This window comes from Oncorhynchus gorbuscha, linkage group LG05 (assembly GCF_021184085.1).
Source record: "Oncorhynchus gorbuscha isolate QuinsamMale2020 ecotype Even-year linkage group LG05, OgorEven_v1.0, whole genome shotgun sequence".
Classification (NCBI taxonomy): domain Eukaryota; kingdom Metazoa; phylum Chordata; class Actinopteri; order Salmoniformes; family Salmonidae; genus Oncorhynchus; species Oncorhynchus gorbuscha.
The window spans coordinates 50,004,206-50,022,882 of NC_060177.1; the positions used below are offsets into that span (position 1 = coordinate 50,004,206).

The 18,677-nt window shown below is 40.9% G+C and overlaps 1 protein-coding gene across 1 annotated transcript; it reads right to left on the minus strand.

Moving 5' to 3' along the window:
- Positions 1-322: 322 nt before the first annotated feature.
- On the minus strand, positions 323-14,576 carry LOC124036005 (hyaluronan and proteoglycan link protein 1-like). The gene is made up of 4 exons (XM_046350034.1): positions 14,273-14,576; positions 5,393-5,764; positions 2,681-2,983; positions 323-2,473 (listed from the first exon to the last, which is right to left on the minus strand). The coding sequence occupies exons 1-4, from the start codon at positions 14,370-14,372 to the stop codon at positions 2,184-2,186; spliced, it is 1,065 nt and encodes a 354-aa protein (XP_046205990.1). The 5' UTR covers positions 14,373-14,576; the 3' UTR covers positions 323-2,183.
- Between the last annotated feature and the right edge of the window lie 4,101 nt (positions 14,577-18,677).

Genomic DNA, 18,677 nt, shown 5'->3' on the forward strand with positions numbered 1-18,677 from the left:
TTAGTTCAGGTCCAACGACGACAGAAATACACAGAAAAACAACCTTTACAAGGAGGGTAAAAAGTCACAGCATCAAAAATCTATCACCAAGTTTTTATGTTCAGTTTGGTTTTTTGTTTAAAAAGGTACTAGGCATTAGAAAACAAATAATACCTCCACCGAGGAATGTGTCAGTCTATTTCACAGTGTATTTTATCTAACTGCAGTTAGTAAATCAGGTTCAACCAAATAACCACATGCTACCTGTCAATGCCAGATCTAGGAAAGAGAAAAAGGTTAGCCGAAATACAACACACAAAAAAAATGAAGATGACCACCATCATTTGTATGATCAGTTTTATTGGCAAATATTGGCTAGTGGTTGTGATTTCAGTCAACACAGATCTCAGTTGTCGAACTCCTGCATGTCCTAGGGGACGATTAGTATTCTAATGCTAAGACAATACAAAGCAATAACATATATAGACCACAAGTCAGATGCAATATTTCTAGTCTCTCATTTTCCCCACTTTATATTTGTTCTGAAATGCTTTGTGACTCTTTTGATCTTCGAGTCTGGACTGGACCAACCTCTTCAAGTCAGGATTTGAGTCAGACCCTGCGTTTTTATTTGTGCGTGAAGTTAAAAGCTGCTCAACATCGTTTTGCCAGAATTATACAATTGGCAGTTCTCAAAGCAGGTCTTGGGTGGCCTGGATGGATCACCCAAAATGGTCACCTGGCTTAAGCAACAGGGTCTTAAAGGGGGTTGCATGCCCTGAGAAGTTTAATGTAAGCCCTTTGCAGCTCGTAACTTAGGCGATGATGTACAATCAACCCAAATCCTTTGCAACAGCAGCAGTTTGTCAATGTGGATCCCTGTTTGGCTGCCATTCCAGTGTTACACAGACATACAGCTGTTTCTGTAGTGCTGTTAAATACCAATATCAGAGTTCCCGCTTAGTTTGCAAGGATTCACTCCAATTGTATTGCAATCCTGATATGTATTTGGCTGTGAGTGGATGGCTTGGTCATTGTTTTTAAACACTAGGCCTATTGTACGCTGAGATTTTTCCTTCACTGACTTTTATCTGAGGAGAGAAAGGTATCAGTAAAATAAAAGCAGAAATACGAGGTGTTTTTCAGAGATTAAGGTCTGTAAATTAATAGCAAACATTTCTGAAATTCTGAAACAATATCCTAGTTTGCTGTTTCAGGAAAGTTAGCTTGAATCTCCTTTGTGAAATGCCCCTCTGCTCAGATGAATATTCACTTCAGATTCGGATTGAAATATATATGTGATTTTTTTTGTGGTAGCATTACTGTGGAAGCGTTACTGAAATCCAAATAGACTTCTGCCATAGTCAAACAGTGGTCTTTATGTTCATGCAATTTAGCTCATAAGCTGCTAGATAGGCCACAGTACGTATTAGTTAGGGCTCTATTCAATCAGATCTGCTTTAGCCGTCATTCGCACAGGGGTTGTTTTTGCGGTGTTGGAACTGTGTTAGAGCTGTCAAATCCACAAGTGGCTCCTGCCATTATACCTAAAAGGGATGTTGCAATTGGCTGCACGGAGTAGAATTAAGAGAAATCCCTTGTAGCCTTGTTTCCAGGTTCAAACACTGGAATGTGAGACGTAATCTACGTAATACGGTGACAGAAATCCTCATTTCATTGAATGATTTTCAATTAGAACATTACTTCTCTGTAGCCTACAATTTTAATGCGAATGGGACGGTTGTGGCTTTGCAACCGTGATCAAGACCAGCTGCTCACCAATTTGACAGCTCTAATGCAGTTCCACCTCAAACAGCGCCAAATCAAACCGCTATATAGGTGTTGGCTAAAGCTGATCTGATTGAATCTAGCCCTTCGAAGATAACTCATCCAGTCCATTTCAACCATAGTACCGTGTTATTATGTGACCAACATTTTGTATAACTAAAAATGGTATTGTCATATTATATGAGCAACGTATTACATGACTGAAAATGTTAAGGAAAATAGCATTGGATCGGTTGTGGTATGAAAAATGAGATTTTACAGTATTCATTAAAACAAATGTATCACAGTATTGGTAAGCTGATGCTACTTCATGCAAATTAAGTCCTGATATGCATCTTTTGTTTATTGGTGGTGTTGTTGTTGTTTTTCTTTGATGGTGATATGGGTTTGGTGCTCAGGGCTAAGCCCTTTCCTCTTCACTGCTGGCCCTTGAAGCAGTAGACGCCGAAGAGCTTTTGCTTCTTGTCGGGGAATCCCACGAAGCGCACAGCCGCCTCTGTCGGGCTGCAGTTCCTGCGGGGTCTGGAGATGGGGTAGCGGACACTGCCGTCAGCCAGCCAGCCAGAGTCGCAGCGGTCATAGCCGTTCAGCTTCCATGCAGCATACATCTGACCCACCTTGGCGATCTCAGCTCCGTCATCCTGGCACGCCTGAGCAGCCTCGTTGAACGTTAGCTTGTCGGGCTGCACAAGCCAGTAGAAGCGGCCTGAGGTCAGAGAGGGAAGACGGCCAAAGGAAAACAGAGGATTTTGGTTGGGTTGCCTCATTTTAAAGAGAGGTCAATTAGATAAGCTGATGAACTCTTCCCTACTGTAACGTATGCCGATCTATTTCTACTACTTTTGTTCTAATAATAGATACTGCATGTCCAATGACTTCCTCAAAAACAACCATATAAAGCAGACAAACTCACCGTTGACGGCAGAGGTGAAGCAGAAGACATCGTAGCGGCTTTTGGACTTGTCGCGCTGGCCGTAGCTTCTCAGGCCCGCACCGGAGTTGACTCCTCCACAGGCCTGTCTGGGGTTGGTTATGGGGTACTGCACGGAGCCGTCGTTCAGCCAACCGGCATTGCACCAGTCAAGGCCACTCCTCCAGGCCTTGTAGAGCTGGTCGAAGGAGGCCACCACAGAGTCCTGGTCCAGGCAAGCCTGCTCGGCATGGTGGAAGTTGAGGTTGTATCGACCCAGCCGTGGGGAGTAAGGGAACACCACACCTGGGAATGAGCAAGGAGCTGGGGTTAATATCATAGCTAATGTGGCTCTTAGGCTACATGGAGCACCCATTCAGGTAAATGCCAACTGAACTCGCTATTGTTGTTATTCTATTGTAAGACAACTATTAGCGAGTCGGAATCGATTGTTATCCATTTTATGACATACTCTTTTTTGAATGTGTCCTTACGCGAATGTTTCTTTTGTGTCTTTAATTGAATCACCACAGCGGATAGAGACCCATGACATAGTTATGCATGTTATATAACCACAGTTCATGGAAACCTACCGTACATTAAAACATACAGACACACATAAAACACGGTATATCACAGCATACTCTAGGAGAGGAATAATATTCTAACACAAAACATTTGGATGTATGTTTTACACACTCACCCTCCTGTGGGTTTGCAGACCCAACCAGCCAGTAGGATAAAGAATGTGTGTGGTCCTTGGGTCTAGACTGGACCATTCATGAGGGATTGGGGGTTTCTGACATACGATCTGATAGTATATGTTAGTGAGTGTAAGCTATTGCTGTTCTTGGTTCTGCAGCTCCTGGTGAGTGATAAAAGAGCAGCCGCCCTCCAGAGAGGATTCAGACTTTTCTAACTGATTAATTCTGTGGTATTCTGCCCCTCAGCAGGGAAGGGAGATACATCTCACGCTGTTTACGTTTTAATTAGGCTGTAACAGCCAAGCTAGCAAATACATTAGGCCAGAACAAGACTCCAAAGCACTATAACACAAAGCACAATCATCAACTGTGTACAGCAAATGGAACCTCTGGTGTCAATCATTTGGTGGTTCAGTTATGTGATTTTACAGCCGTAAAACAGCCCCTTAGGCATTATGGTTATGTAATTGAATTAATTCCCTTCTTGACTCAGACTTCGCTGGTTCACTCCTCGGTTGTCCTGACCAGTATTTTATGTGTGTCCGGCCTACAAACAAATGTAATCCCTTATATGTGTGAAATGTAGTCCAGTGTGCCCAGTTGGAAGAGCATGGCACTTGCAATGCCAGGGCTGTGGGTTAAATTCCCATGGGGGACCAGTATGAATTTGTATGGACTCACTACTGTGACTCACTCTGGATAAGAGTCTGCTAAATGCCTAAAGTGTAAAGTAATGTGAGGGAAAGGTGGCTTTCGTTTGGCTGTAGTGATTGTTGACATACTGTTTAGGAGATGCAATGTTCTTGGAAAGCGGCAGGTAGCCTAGTGGTTAGAGCGTTGGACAATAAGCGAAAGGTTGCAAGATTGAATCCCCATGCTGACAAGGTACAAATCTGTCCTTCTGCCCCTGAACAAGACACTTGACCCACTATTTCCTAGGCCATCATTGAAAATAAGAATTTGTTCTTAACTGACTTGCCTTGTTAAATAAAGGTACAAATAGAAAAAACACTGAATTGGACTTTAACATCCCTTCTTTATCCCTTGTTAATGTACTTCATGTCACTGCTAGCTAACAGAGAGGGTTGCATTTGGCCCTTGGTGGTTTAGAAACAACTAAGAGCCGATAAAGCAAAAACTGTAGTTTCATCTTTGACACAAGCCTGCATCCCATGGTAGCCTAGTGCTAGCTGAGTGCTTGACTGTCAGATGTATGCAGCTGCAAACAAGAGAACATTTAATTGGATTACTTTGAGGGAAAATCACAACCAGTACTGAGGCTTTTCATTGGGCATGACTTTGTTCCAATGTTAACAATAGACAGTCGTTCCAGCCTGTTTTCATTATGGCCAGCTAGCTAGCTGTTCTCTATTAAAGATCCCTTTTCTTAACCTGGAGCAGAATCTGCTCAGGCGGTCTTGGCCCAGATGGGAACTCTGACCGTGTAATAGTATTCAATAGATTCAGGCTGACTCAGTTTTATGAATAGAATGTTAAAAAAAGGTTGTATTTGTGCCACATATTAAAAGGAAGAACAGGACTCCTTTCACAATTATGTAAATAGTACTGTATGAGCAAGGAGGATGTTAGAATCGATGCGGAGTGGGATTAGTTGAGATGGAAAATGTGTTTTCATGTACTGCAGTGAAAGGCTGTGTGAATATTATCAGCACAAACTCTGAAAAATGAACAAAAGCTGTCTTTTTTTGTCTTTTGTATTTCTACACAAATCAATATAATGGTGGTGAGGTGTTGAAAATAAGGAAACAGGCTCTGGTCTTGAAACCATTATTTCTTGGCTCTGGTCTTGAAACCATTCATTTCTTCCAAACAGTAGTTTATGGGTAGGGTCATGAAAACCTCCTGTCCTTATTTACAGGGTAACAAAAGTCTATTAACACCATAAAGACAGAACAGTGAGGACAAAATTAAATGGAGGGTGGTGACGTGATGTGTGGGATGATATGGCCATCGCTGAGCAGGGGGAGGAAGTAAAAAGATAAAGATTTACCGTCGCTGTAGCCTACACTATCTTGCACCTCCAAGGTAACCTCATGAATGACATCGTCCATGCCATCGATGACTTCACAACGGAACTTTCCCATGTCGTCCAGGGACACGTCGTTGATGAGCAGTGAGGCGTCATCATCGTCAGCCTCCAGCAGGCGGACACGGCCCAGGAAGCTGCCGTAGCTCTTCTTGTGGAAGCCCATGGACACCAGCACATCTTCCTCCAGTGACTCATCCGCAGACAGCTTGGTCCACTTGATCCTTATGCCCACGCGGCCGAAAGACATGCCATGCTGGCGGTGGAGCCGGCATGGTAGGGTGATGTTGGAGCTGCGACTGGCAAACACACGGTTCTGATCACCAAGTTCAGTCTCTGTGAAGGACAAGAAAAGGTGTAGTGTAAGTCAAGAGTTACTAAAGCATCAGAAGAATACAGTAGAATATATAACAAAGTTGCATTAACTTCGTCCACGGGACAGTTGAGCTAACGTAGGCTAATGCGGCTGGCATGAGGTTGTAAGTAACAAGAAAAGTTCCCAAGACAAAGGCATATCTGATATTGTTAGAAAGCTTAAATTATAGTTAATCTAACTGCACTGTCCAATTTACAGTAGCTATTACAGTGACAGAATACAATGCTATTGTTTGAGGAGAGTGCACAGTTTTGAACATGAAAAGTTATTAATTAACAAATTAGGCAAAATTTGGGCAGTTTTGATACTAAATTTTGATCATAAATGCAATGGGTCGTTGGATCACTCCAACACTTTGCAAATACACTGCTGCCATCTCGTGCCCAACATCGAAATTGCTGCTGGGCTGGAATAATACATTATGGCCTTTGCACTTGCATTTCAAAGATGATAATACAAAAAATACAAAAGAACGGTTGTTTTTTTCTTTGTATTGTCGTTTACCAGATCTATTGTGTTATATTCTCCTACATTCCTTTCACATTTCCACAAACTTCAAAGAATTTGCATATCCTTGCTTCAGGGCCTGTTACAGGCATTTTGATTTGGGTATGTTTTAATGTTTTGAGTAATGCATTTATTTTAAAGATTGATGTGCGAGGACATACACTTTTACAAGAATCAAGATGGCCCTCAATAATTATGGTCTTGCATGCATTTCATTGGCAAGCATAAAAGCATTAAAAGATCTCTGAAAAATGCCCCTCTCAACATTGCCTAGAAACACACACACACACACACACACACACACACACACACACACACACACACACACACACACACACACACACACACACACACACACACACACACACACAGTGGTGTAAAGTACATCTTAAGTATTTTGGGGGGTAATCGGTACTTTACTTTACTATTTATATTTTTGACAACTTTTACTTTTACTTTTATTCTGTAAGAATCTAGTGAATTAAGTATATTTTAAAATAAAAACTTTAAGACTTTCACTCAAGCAGTATTTTACTGGGTGACTATCAGTTTTACTTGATTAATGTTAAAGTACATTTACTTTTACTCAAGTGTAACATTTGAGTACCTTTTCCACCACTGCACACACACACACACACTCTCCCCCTTCCCCTCTCTGTAGTGGCCTATCAGCTATATCATAAAGTAGCCCTTCAGTCCTAAATAGATTCAGCTTTTGGAACCAGCCAGCCTCCCGCCTCTGCAAATCATCTGTACCTAGCTCTCACCAAACTATATACCATGACCAGCTCTGGCAGTTAACAAATTCAACGTAAATCCACATTAACCCCCCAAATTAAATGTTTATTTTTCACCCGCCCCAGCTGACTTGTGTAAAACATGAGTTGGGCATCCTGCTATTCAGCATTTACAAAATAAGGTGACTAAACGGTTTGCAAACAGACACGTTTTCCCTCATGTTATGGCCATCATCATTCTTTCCCAAACTCCCTCCCTCCCTCCTGGCCTCCCTCCGAACCAGGCCACCCTTCAGTTCAGAGAGGTAGCTGCTATCAGTCACTCCACGTGAGTTCCCACAATCTCCCTGACCTCCAGGCCCTTTATGAGAGTGGTGCTTGTGGTTGCCTACACACAGCCCACTGAGCCCAGGCAGGGTTCATAATGGGATGCACTTGACCCATGTCCCACTCACCACTGGTGCAGCCACAACCGATAAAGCTGTGTGTAGAGCCCCAGGATATATAGCCCCCTGGGCCAGACAGACCAGCCAATGGTCACCACACATCAGCCTCTTCTTAAATATATGGGGTAGTAAATTAAAGGGTTTAAATAGCACAATGCTGACACATCACACTTCAATGAACTATACAAACTTGGCAAAAAGACAAACAGTTTGTCTATATGATTGAGAGTAAGAGTAAAATAAGCATTTCCTGTTATATATGCAGTGGTGGAAAAAGTACCCTATTCGTATACTTGAGTAAAAGTCAAGATACCTTAACAGAAAATGACTCAAGTGAAAGTGAAAGTCACCCAGTAAAATACTACTTGTGTAAAATGTTTTGTTTTTAAATATACTTAAGCATCAAAAGTAAATGTAATTGCTAAATATATACTTAAGTCAACATTAAGGAAGTATGGAAACACATATCTGGTGAGAAAATGTGCATATTGTTTTTATGGAGATTTTAGAAAATTCACATTTACATCTGTCGCCAATTGGATGGAAATCTACAATAGCTTATGACTCGAAAGGGGACTTTCCAAAGGCTGCTGATGATTTCTACAGGCATAATCTCCTCAAAAGGGAGCGGGTGTGAAAATTCTGCTTTGTTTGAGAACGTTATGTACGGTAACATACAGGCAGTGGTGTAAAGTACTTATGTACAAATACTTTAAAGTACTAAATTCATTTTGGGGGGAATCTGTCCTTTACTTTTTTTTTTTTTTTTACTTTTACTTCAGGACATTCCTAAAGAAAATAATATACTTTTTACTCCATACATTTTACCTGACACCCAAAAGTACACATTATGTTTAGAATGTTTAGCAGGAGAGGAAAATTGTTAAATTCACGAACTTATCAAGAGAATATACCTGGTCATCCTACTGCCTCTCTGGCTCACTAAACACACATGCTTTGTTTGTAAATAATGTCTGACTGTTGGAGTGTGCCCCTGGCTATCCATATATACAAATAAAAACATGTATTTTTGCTGTCTGGTGTGCTTAATATAAGGAATTTGAAATGATTTATACTATATCTTACTTCCTCGTCTAACCTGTGCCCCCGCACATTGACTCTGTACCGGAACCCCCTGTATATAGCCTCGTTACCGTTATTTTATTGTTGCTCTTTAAGTATTTGTTATTTTTCATTTTTTTTTTTATTCAGTTTATTTAGTAAATATTTCTTAACACTTATTTTTCTTAAAACTGCATTGTTGGCTAAGGGTTTGTAAGTAAGCATTTCACTGTAAGGTCTACAGCAGTTTTATTCGGCGAAAAAAAATTCTGTGTACATTCGGAATTGTTTGGCGAGCTACTCATAGGTGATTGACTGGTTGGAGACCCCTGGCCTATATGATGAGATTATTGTTATGGACAAAAGAGCAAGATTATTTTTTTTTTCAAACTGCAGCAAAGCATCCATTATCATGTTACTAGAATAAAACCCTCAATATTTTTTGGCAAGGACAATCAAGCTCATCACCTTGTAGTTTCACCACCCTGTGAAGTTCATCATAATTTATATTGTCTGTATCCTAATAAACTGCATGCTTTTCCACGTGTTCCCACAATCTCCCTGACCTCCAGACCCTTCACAACAATATTTGTGCATAAAAGCGTTTCCTCCGACATATCTCGCATTCTTAATTTTACCGACACAAAAAGATGCCACCTTGTCTAGTGTATTTTGATTTGTCGACATTTGGAAAGTTTACGGAAAAAAACGTTCTGTTTCAAATAGGCCTGTAATTACATTTTTTTTATCCGACAAGTACTTTACTCATAAAAAGGTTGGATAGATACCTTCTTGGTCAAAATATGTCAGCAGCTACTAACTAGTGTCCGCAGTCGTCCTAGTCGGTGTGTAAGCTTAACAAAATTAATATGCTTCTCTCTCTCCCGCTTTCCCTTCCTCCCTTCTGTGTCTGACTGTCTCTCCTGGTTTCTCTATTCCTCGTTCTCTCCTTCCTTGCCTCTTTATTTGTCTCTGCCAGGTTCTCCTTGAGCCACACCAATGCCATGACTGGAAAATGGTTCTACTGTCTCTTCAACGGGCAAAACCTTTTCCACGTGTGCCATTTACAGATGCAAGAATCGCTACCAGGTACTCAAGGTGAACAGCCTTCCGCTCTGATCATTTCTCCCCCACACCCCAACTTCTTCCACCCCTGATTTACCACCCAACCTCTCTAAAACCCATAACCCCATTCTCCCATGCACACAGGGCAAATAGCCGACATGTGGCTCAGCTTAATAGTGGCCTACACGTTATCAGTTGCACGCTATCCTGCGGAGGGGTTTAATGAGCAGAAGCTGTGCTGCCTGACAAATGTAATCTCACCCTATATCCCTAACTCCAACCGCTCTTTCATTTCCTTCCTTCCCTCTGGGCTGCAACTCACTCACCACCATCCCTCCCCTCCATACCCACCTAGACACCTCGCCTCCATGCAGGCAGGCGCACCAAACGCATGCCAAAGGGTTTACTAAGCAGAACAAAAAATCACACTTCTTAAAAGAATGGGGCATGGAGAGTTTCATGAAGAGGCCCAGTATCTTTGTATGAATTCTCCCTCTGTCACTGGCTTATGACTCAGAGCTTCTCTCTGCCTCATAAGTTCTGGACTTGGGAAGCCGTTGAGTGAAGTTTCATTGGAAACTGAAAGCCCAGAATGACTGATCAAACCGGGAGCACATGACAACATCAACGGTAGTCGGCCAGATGTGACACCATCCAGGATTTATCCCTAAATGTTTCTGATTCCTATTCAACAGATACGAGGTTAAAATAATAAAAAATAAAAAGTAAACTTGTTTGTCTGATTTATAGAAACATTGTTCTAGCGCTCATAAACCACTGGCTGAGGTTCATAATCCCTGAACATATGAGGCTGGGGATGGGGTGTACATGGTACAAATAAGAGATCTCATAGCTACCAGGAAACACTATGCGGTTGAACGTAAACTAAATAAAACCTGTACAATGAGACTCCATACAGCACATAGACTGACCACATGCATATGAAACATCAAGAACAGACAGATCCTGTACAAAAAAAGACTATGCAAAGAATGCCCATGTAACGATATATTGGTGAACAAAGAATGACACTGTAAAGATATATTGGTGAACCTTTGCACCCAAAAATGTCAGTAGAGATGTGAGTGTAAGACTGCTCTTTTACCCCTGTCCCTGCTACCTGAGTTACCAGTGGAGATATATTGCCCTTGAGTGTATGTGGCCCCAAGTAATATACACTGCACTCATAAAGTGACAGCTTGGCATGTGTATTTAACCACTTGGCAAGCAGCTAAATATTCTGTCATATATCAAGCCTTAGCTTATTTATACAAGACTATTTCTGTGGGGTCAAGGGTTCCCCCTAATTGTCAGATGTAACGTATAGAAACGGCTCATTAAACCATTACCCCCCCCCCCACACACACACACACATATTTTGTTAAGGGTGGGGAGAAAATGAAAGAGAGGAGGGAATTACTAAATGAACACATGTGCATGACAATTAAAAAGTACAGCAGAAGCCAAGACCTACTGCCATTTTTACGATCATACACAACTCTCTCTCACTCCATAAATGCTTACAGTACCGCGTTATTGGAAACAGCTGTGCCTTTTGAGAGTGTAGTAACGTAGGGCAATAAATGAACAGTAACATCATAATGGAATAAATTAACAGTAACATCATAAAGGAATAAATGAACAGTGACATCATAATGGTCCAACGTTGCCATGCGGCATATACTGTATGTTCGGCGTCTACAGAAGTTAAATAATGTTATCCTAACCTTATGTTAACTTGGTGTAATTGTGGTCTTTGAGATGTTGAAGGCGCAACCGAGGAAGTTGATTAGTCACTAATTAGCCTATAAGCCTACATCAGTATGTATACAGTGAGAGAGTATGTTACACAGCTGTAACTACATGTGTATCATTGAGTGATAAACCACACCAACCCAGGCCTGCTAGACATGCTATCCTTTACAACATCCTACAGCTCTGCACAGCTAGCCTGAATCAATAAGAAGATGGAGTTAACAGGCATAGCTGTGACCAAGGCACACACCTACACACACACACACCCCTGGCACGTGCCCAAAAAACATCCACTCTCTCTCATACACACACGCATGCATGTACGAGAGACTGAAAAACAGCTTCTATCTCAATGCCATCAGACTGCTAAACAGCCATCACTAACATAGTGCCAACATACAGACTCAAATCTCTGGCCACTATAAATGGACTAAATAAAAGGTATCACTAGTCCCTTTAAATAACGGCACTTTAATAATGTTTACATATCCTGCATTACTCTTCTCATATGTATATACTGTATTCTATACCATCTACTGCTTCTTGCCTATGCCGCTCGGCCATCGCTCATCTATATATTATTGTGTACATATTCTTATTCCTCCCTTACATTTGTGTGTATAAGGTAGTTGTTGTGAATTTGTTAGATATTACTGCATTGTCGGAACTAGAAGCATTTCGCTACACTCGTATTAACATCTGCTAACCATGAGTATGTTTTTTTATTTTATTTGACAAACACACACATCCACACAAACGTCAACTCCCCCCATATACATTTTTATGTTGCGGGTAACAATTTCATATTTTCTGAAGTCTCTACTAACCAAGGATAAGGGAGCCAACCTGATCCCATCTTCCACTTTTACCTTGCAATCCTATTGGACATCATTCCACTTGCCAATCAACATTGTCCACCCGTGTTATGTTGTCGTATGCTATTGACTCTACATCTATTGTTCCATGGTAATATACGAAGACCTGCAAAAAGGAGAGGGATCGCCTAGTTAGTGTTGAATGTGCAACATAACCTCCACTTCATGAGCTAAATTATGCAACAAATGTTTCGTTAGATTGTAACTTTCCGACAGTAGCCAGCTGACAGAAAACATATCCTTGTACAATCATTTCTCCGCTGCAGATAGGCTATAATAGCATACTGATGCGTGCATCTATCGAAATGCGATTTGATACTCACTCTCCAATTTTTTTATTGGGTTAAATCAAATATGCTTTTATTAGGCCAACATTTATTAATTGCCTTCATTTACAGCATGATGCAAGATATTTCGTTTGCAAGCCAGGGCCAAATTGCCTTCTTTGAGCGAGAAAGAGAATGTGATAATTTTATAAAATAGAAAAGAGTGATAACATTTTTGCATTAAATAACCTACTTCCTGAAAGTTGTGTATCGATTATATACTGTCTAGTATATGTGATGAATGATTATTACTGGCAAACTACAGCTGCAGTGTTACTCCTTGGATTACCACATATAACAGGATTCCCCAACTGGTGGTTAATTTGGCCCACAGGTGGTTTTTATTTGGCTCAAGTTTTCGGACCCCCCCCCCAAAAAAAAACACAAAACCAAAGTTGTTTTTTTCATAGCTTTTTTTTCTTCTTTGTTGGACATGAAAGCCTGTAAAAACACTAGGAACTCAACTCCAAGTATCCCCCACGGATAATAGAAGGACACGTGATCACATACAAATGTAAGGAAGGTTTGAACTTATTATGTCATTGTCAATTCTTATATCTGTTTGGGCATGATGTAATAGGCTACGTGAGTGAACGTTTATGAAGACAGACGGACTCATGGAATTATTTGATTTGGATGGATGGTTGACGTGACAGAAAGGTAGGCAAACTATTTATTTTTCTAAAAGGTGGGTGCAACTTTGCTTGAATATTTCTCGAGAGCATAACATGCGTGTGTTGTGTCACAGCACTGGCCTAACCTTTATAAATAATTGTGAAATAAAACAAATAAACATGCTCAAACCTCTGACATCATCAGGCCATTAGTAGTAGAACAAATGTTTAGTAGTAGAACAGACAAGAAAGACAGAACAGCAGCATCTCATCTACAGACTCTGAGGAAGTGATTTTTTTTGTTGCCTTTTGCCAGGATTCCTCTCTCTACCGTGATAGAGCGAACACATGCTGAAACTCAAATCCCCTGAGTCAGCCTACAGGACTGGACAAATTCATTCAAATACTCTTCACTTTTTACATCGAGACTCTAGTTTGAGCTAGAACCATATGTTTCTCAGTGGTATTGTACTATTGCATTTGGCAGTAAGATATCTCACAGTATTTGGTGTAGGCCACAGGTGCCATTTTTAAGTTAAACTCAATTGTGTAGCTTGAGCAGGTGCAATCTCAAAATGTCCTCCTCCAATTTTCCACTTCTCACTCCCTCCTACTAAATACATTGTAAAGGAACAAAAAAAAGGCCAAGTGGTCCATTTGTAGACATAATAATCAATTATCTACAGTTTACCAGTAAACAATTTTGAACAATTCTGAACTAGAACCCAATTTGAGCTAAATTAAAAACGTACACATTTTCATTCTAAAAATAGTAGTTTGGTCCATATGCAGTGTTAAACCGTTAGTTTGTGATGTGTGGAAGCAAGCCATTGTGACTGACAGGCTGATTTATGCTCAGCCAGTAGCTCAGCCGTTAGTCAAAACCGTTAGTCAATGTGTCAGTGGTGAGTCAGACTGTGAATGGCATCCCAGAGAGGGATCTGTTACCAACCACTATAATGACCCTGCTGTTATATTACTCTATGGTCCCACTTTACCGAGGCCTCATGGCACGCACATGCACACCCCTGCACGAACACACACACACAGAGACACATCGCACAGACACACACACACTTACCTGCTGCGTCGACTGGTGCAGAAGCAGTGCTGTCGGTATCACTGTACACACTGCTGGCCAGGGTCAGAGAAAGCAAAGCGGTGCAAAGCAGAGCTCTCATTTTCTTTTTTTTTTCACACCAAGGGGCCGCTTCACTGGAAATGCAAAGAACTTCAAAATGAAATGTCACACTAATTTGCTAGGGAGCAAATGTATCAAAATCAAGAGTTCTTTGTTTGTTTTCTTTCTTTCGTTCTTTCTTTCTTTTACGAGGTGTGCCAGTAACCCTGGTGCAGCAGCCGCCGGTAGTGCTACTGGAAAGTTTGGGCTCCTTAGAGGTCCACACACGTGCCTTTTATTGTAGCCCAGCATGGCTGAGACCACTCCCCCTCAAAGGGAGAGAGCCCATCATCCTGGCTCTCCTTCACCTCCCCACAATGTTAGGTGTCTCCGCGCTGGTCTCCCTGAGGTGCAGAAAAGTTACACTATACTGTCCTCCAAGTGTCCTTCAGGAGAGTCCACTGAACAAAGACACATATTCACAAATATTTGTATTGTGTCCATTCATGTCCAAAGCAAAAAATACCTTTATCCACTCATTTTAATTACTTTCTGCTTTTTGGTGATCATTTTGTTCCTGTGACCACAATGCTGCTTCTTCCATGTTCTGTAGCGAGACTGCAGCACAACCTAAACTATTATAGTACTTTTACTATTGCTGTAAGTCCTGCTGTAATGTTTTACCTCCGGAACTGAAATCCAAGCACCTTTCCAGTTGAGAGGGGGAAAAGCATCATCTTAAATAGAGACGTTCACGTTCTTTATTTTCCCCTAATGGCGTCCTTTCTTTGGTTTCTCAGTCTAACCTTCTCTGTACAGTGAAAGCCTATTTTCATTTCCTACCACTTAAAGTTGTTCTATGGCAGATGATTGCAATAATAACTGACTAGATGGAGACACTATACGTAGATAGTGCCCTCTTCAAACTCTAATCTGGAAACCTCTTCAGGTCTTTCTAAACTGATTCGATTGGGCTGCTTAGGGTATTCTGGGGTATGGCGGGTGAGGGGAGTGTGTGGTCTGTCTTAATCATTTTCTCAGCCATCCGGATGGTCCTTGAGTGACGGCAGCACTAGGACGGAGGGACAAACCACAGATTGTGCCCTGGGCCCCTCGATCACAAGAGTTGTTACAGCTGGGGAAATTCAAACTTTTTATATATTTTTTCCTCTCTGTCTCTCTCTATTTTTTTTTAAACACCCTGAGATGTGACAACACCCCTGTCACAGAAGACCCTATGGGCCCTTGTTGTACAGACTAAAGACCCAGCTAATCACATCTTCCACACCTAAAGATTCCATCCACCGGAGATAGTACATAAGGTTTGATTTAAGTCATAAGTCATAAGTCTAGCGATGAGCATGGGGGAAGCATAAACATAAATACTATAGACCCCTAGTCTCATGGCAGAGATAGGAACTCGGAACGTAAGCTAGCCAGGTGCAATTTCAACCGTCTACTTTAAGTTGGCAGCGGTAGGATTCAGTACAGTTTTTTTATCTAAAATGCAAGGGAACATAATGTATGGTGCAATATATCGCAGAGATGAATACCTTTGCCTATACTTTCAACAGATTCTAGTCCTGTGGTAGTTAATGTTTGAGCAATTCCAAAGTAATTACAGGGACAATGTTTGGCAGATCGTATGAGCACTACATACCTGCTCTAGGCTGGTAAATAACTCTAATGAATGGCTCTGTAACCACTGGGGGATTTCACCTCAACATACAAGTCTATCCAGTGTTTACCTCTAATCAAAGCAAGCACCACTATGATTGTGGTAATTTTCACCCCCCCCATTGAGAGAAACACTTACAAACAAACCACAAGGGCAAATGTAGATCCAGCGAACACACCCACCATTCTGCATACAAACTTACAATGCTATTGAATCAGTTATTCTTGGATGTCAGCAGGTTTTAACAGTATTGTTTTACTCAAATTCTCAACAGGAAGAATCATGTGTGTTTGGACACACAATCAACCTTTTGAGGACTTAACCGATACCTGACGTTCCCCAACTATTGGCTTTCTCGGTTACTTTAGCATTCCATGCTTACATTTTTTTTAATCTGATTTTCCCAAGGGTTTTCATTTCCAATGGCAGCCTTCCGCATCTAAGATGGAAGGTGGCTGAGCTACAGCAATGTTTGTCAGACCATGAGACGTCACAGAAACTTCAGTAGCGTACGAATGGTGCTCTACTTTCCCCCACAAGCGTCACAGGACTCGTCTGAAGTTAGTACCGCCGATCTGACAACTTCTGCCTGTAGTGTCCGCACAGTTTGGGCTACAAACTAATATGAGCCCTCTATGGAAAGGGAAGACTCTTACGAACGCGTACATGTTTTGACCTAGGACACCCACAAACCTCACAGGACTTGTCTGAAAGTCGCCCAGTACCAGTTTCAAAAAAGTTATGGAAGTGTATATATGAAAGTAGTTTAGTGCAACAAAAATAAGGGGTTAAATATGGGTAAATAATTTCCTATTCTTTCTTATATCTGTCAGATACAGGACAGACACTTTAACACAAACTTCCTTTTAATAAATGTTTTGACGATCTGTTTTTCATGTTTGAATCTGTTATTCAATGTGTCTTGAATAGTCAATGTGTCCTCCTCTTTAGGCTTAGATTCTTAAGGTTTAAACACGTTTCCATCCATAGTTTTATGCAAGTTCAGTCATACCATATAAAACAAATGACGACAGCTGTGATGGAAACAGGAAGTGTCAGTACAATTTCAGAAATGTCGACAGACAATTTGCTTACTCTACATGGTGGGATCTTTTTGTGTCGGTAAAAGGAATTCTGTGACAAATTGCGGGGTAACGATTTCTTAGGCAAGTATTGATAGAACAGAGATGTTATGTTGTGGTGTCCTCTTACCACAACTTGAAAAAGCATGCATTGTTTATTTAACTAAATATTAAATAAATTGTGATGAACTTCACAGGGTGGCAGGGTAACTTCACGGGGCGGCAGGGTAGCCTGTTGGTTAGAGCGTTGGACTAGTAACCGAAAGGTTGCAAGTTCAAATCCCCAAGCTGACAAGGTACAAATCTGTCGTTCTGCCCCTGAACAGGCAGTTAACCCACTGTTCCTAGGCCGTCATTGAAAATAAGAATTTGTTCTTAACTGACTTGCATAGTAAAATAAAGGTAAAAAAAAAACTGTGTGTTGAAAGTTCAAGGTTATGAGCTTGGTGCTCCTTTCCAATAAATATTGAGATTTTAATCTGTATGCCAGTGACATGACGATCAATGTTTAGCTACCAATTAACAAACAAGAATCTTATCCATCTTATATTATAACCTCACCTGTCAACCTTATCAACTAACTGTTGTATGCATGAAAACCAGATTGGGCAAGTGTGCCATTTATCTCAACATCTTGCGTGACAAAACCATCGATAGATTGGAAAATGCAATGGAAGCACATTGAATTTACATTTTATATACAGCACATCACTTTTTTTTTATGTGCACAGCCTTTTATCTGTAACAAATCTGTTTTTATTGAAAATGCAATAAAATAAAATGCACATTTTTAATAATCTCATGAAATTCTGTCCCAAATTGGATGGAACCCAGCTAGTGTTTCGAACTTAATCACTGGCAATTGGCCTTTAACACCATTCTGTTGAAAGACTGCTTAAAAGCCTCTCATTTGATGTTTATTAGGATCCCCATTAGCCACTGCAAAAGCATCAGCCTCTCTTTCTAGGGTCCACATGAAATGTGACATAATACATAGTACAGAACATTATTAGTCATGGACTGAATTGCATACATTTTAAATGTCGCACACAGCCTATAGTACATATCAGTACATGCACACAATATCTATGTCTAATACATAGTACAGTACAAATTACAAAACAGTATATATATAAAATGGCTGTGTCTCTTCACAGTCCCCTTTGAGTAGTAAGCTGTTCTTTTATCAGTTATTTAAACTGGATTTTGTCACGTGCTCCCTCTCCGGCCTCTAGGTCACCAGGCTGCTTGTTATGGAGCACAACTGTCACCATCGTTACGCGCACCTGCGAATCGTCAGACTCACCTGGACTTCATCACTTCCCTGATTACCTTCCCTATATACTGTATGTCACTCCCTTTGCTTCCTTTCCAGGGTGTCATTGTTTCTGTTTCAGTTTCATGTTATTGTGCTGTTAGTGTTTCTTGTGTTATATTATGTTCCATTTATTTGATTAAAACACTTATTCCCTGAACTTGCTTCCAGTGCACATCTCACGTCTCAGACTCTCAGTGCACGTCATTACAGTTTTATTGCTAGCTTGAGTTACCTGGGGTGGCAGAGAGCTCCATGTAGTCATCATGGCTCTGTTCTGGAACTGGGGCC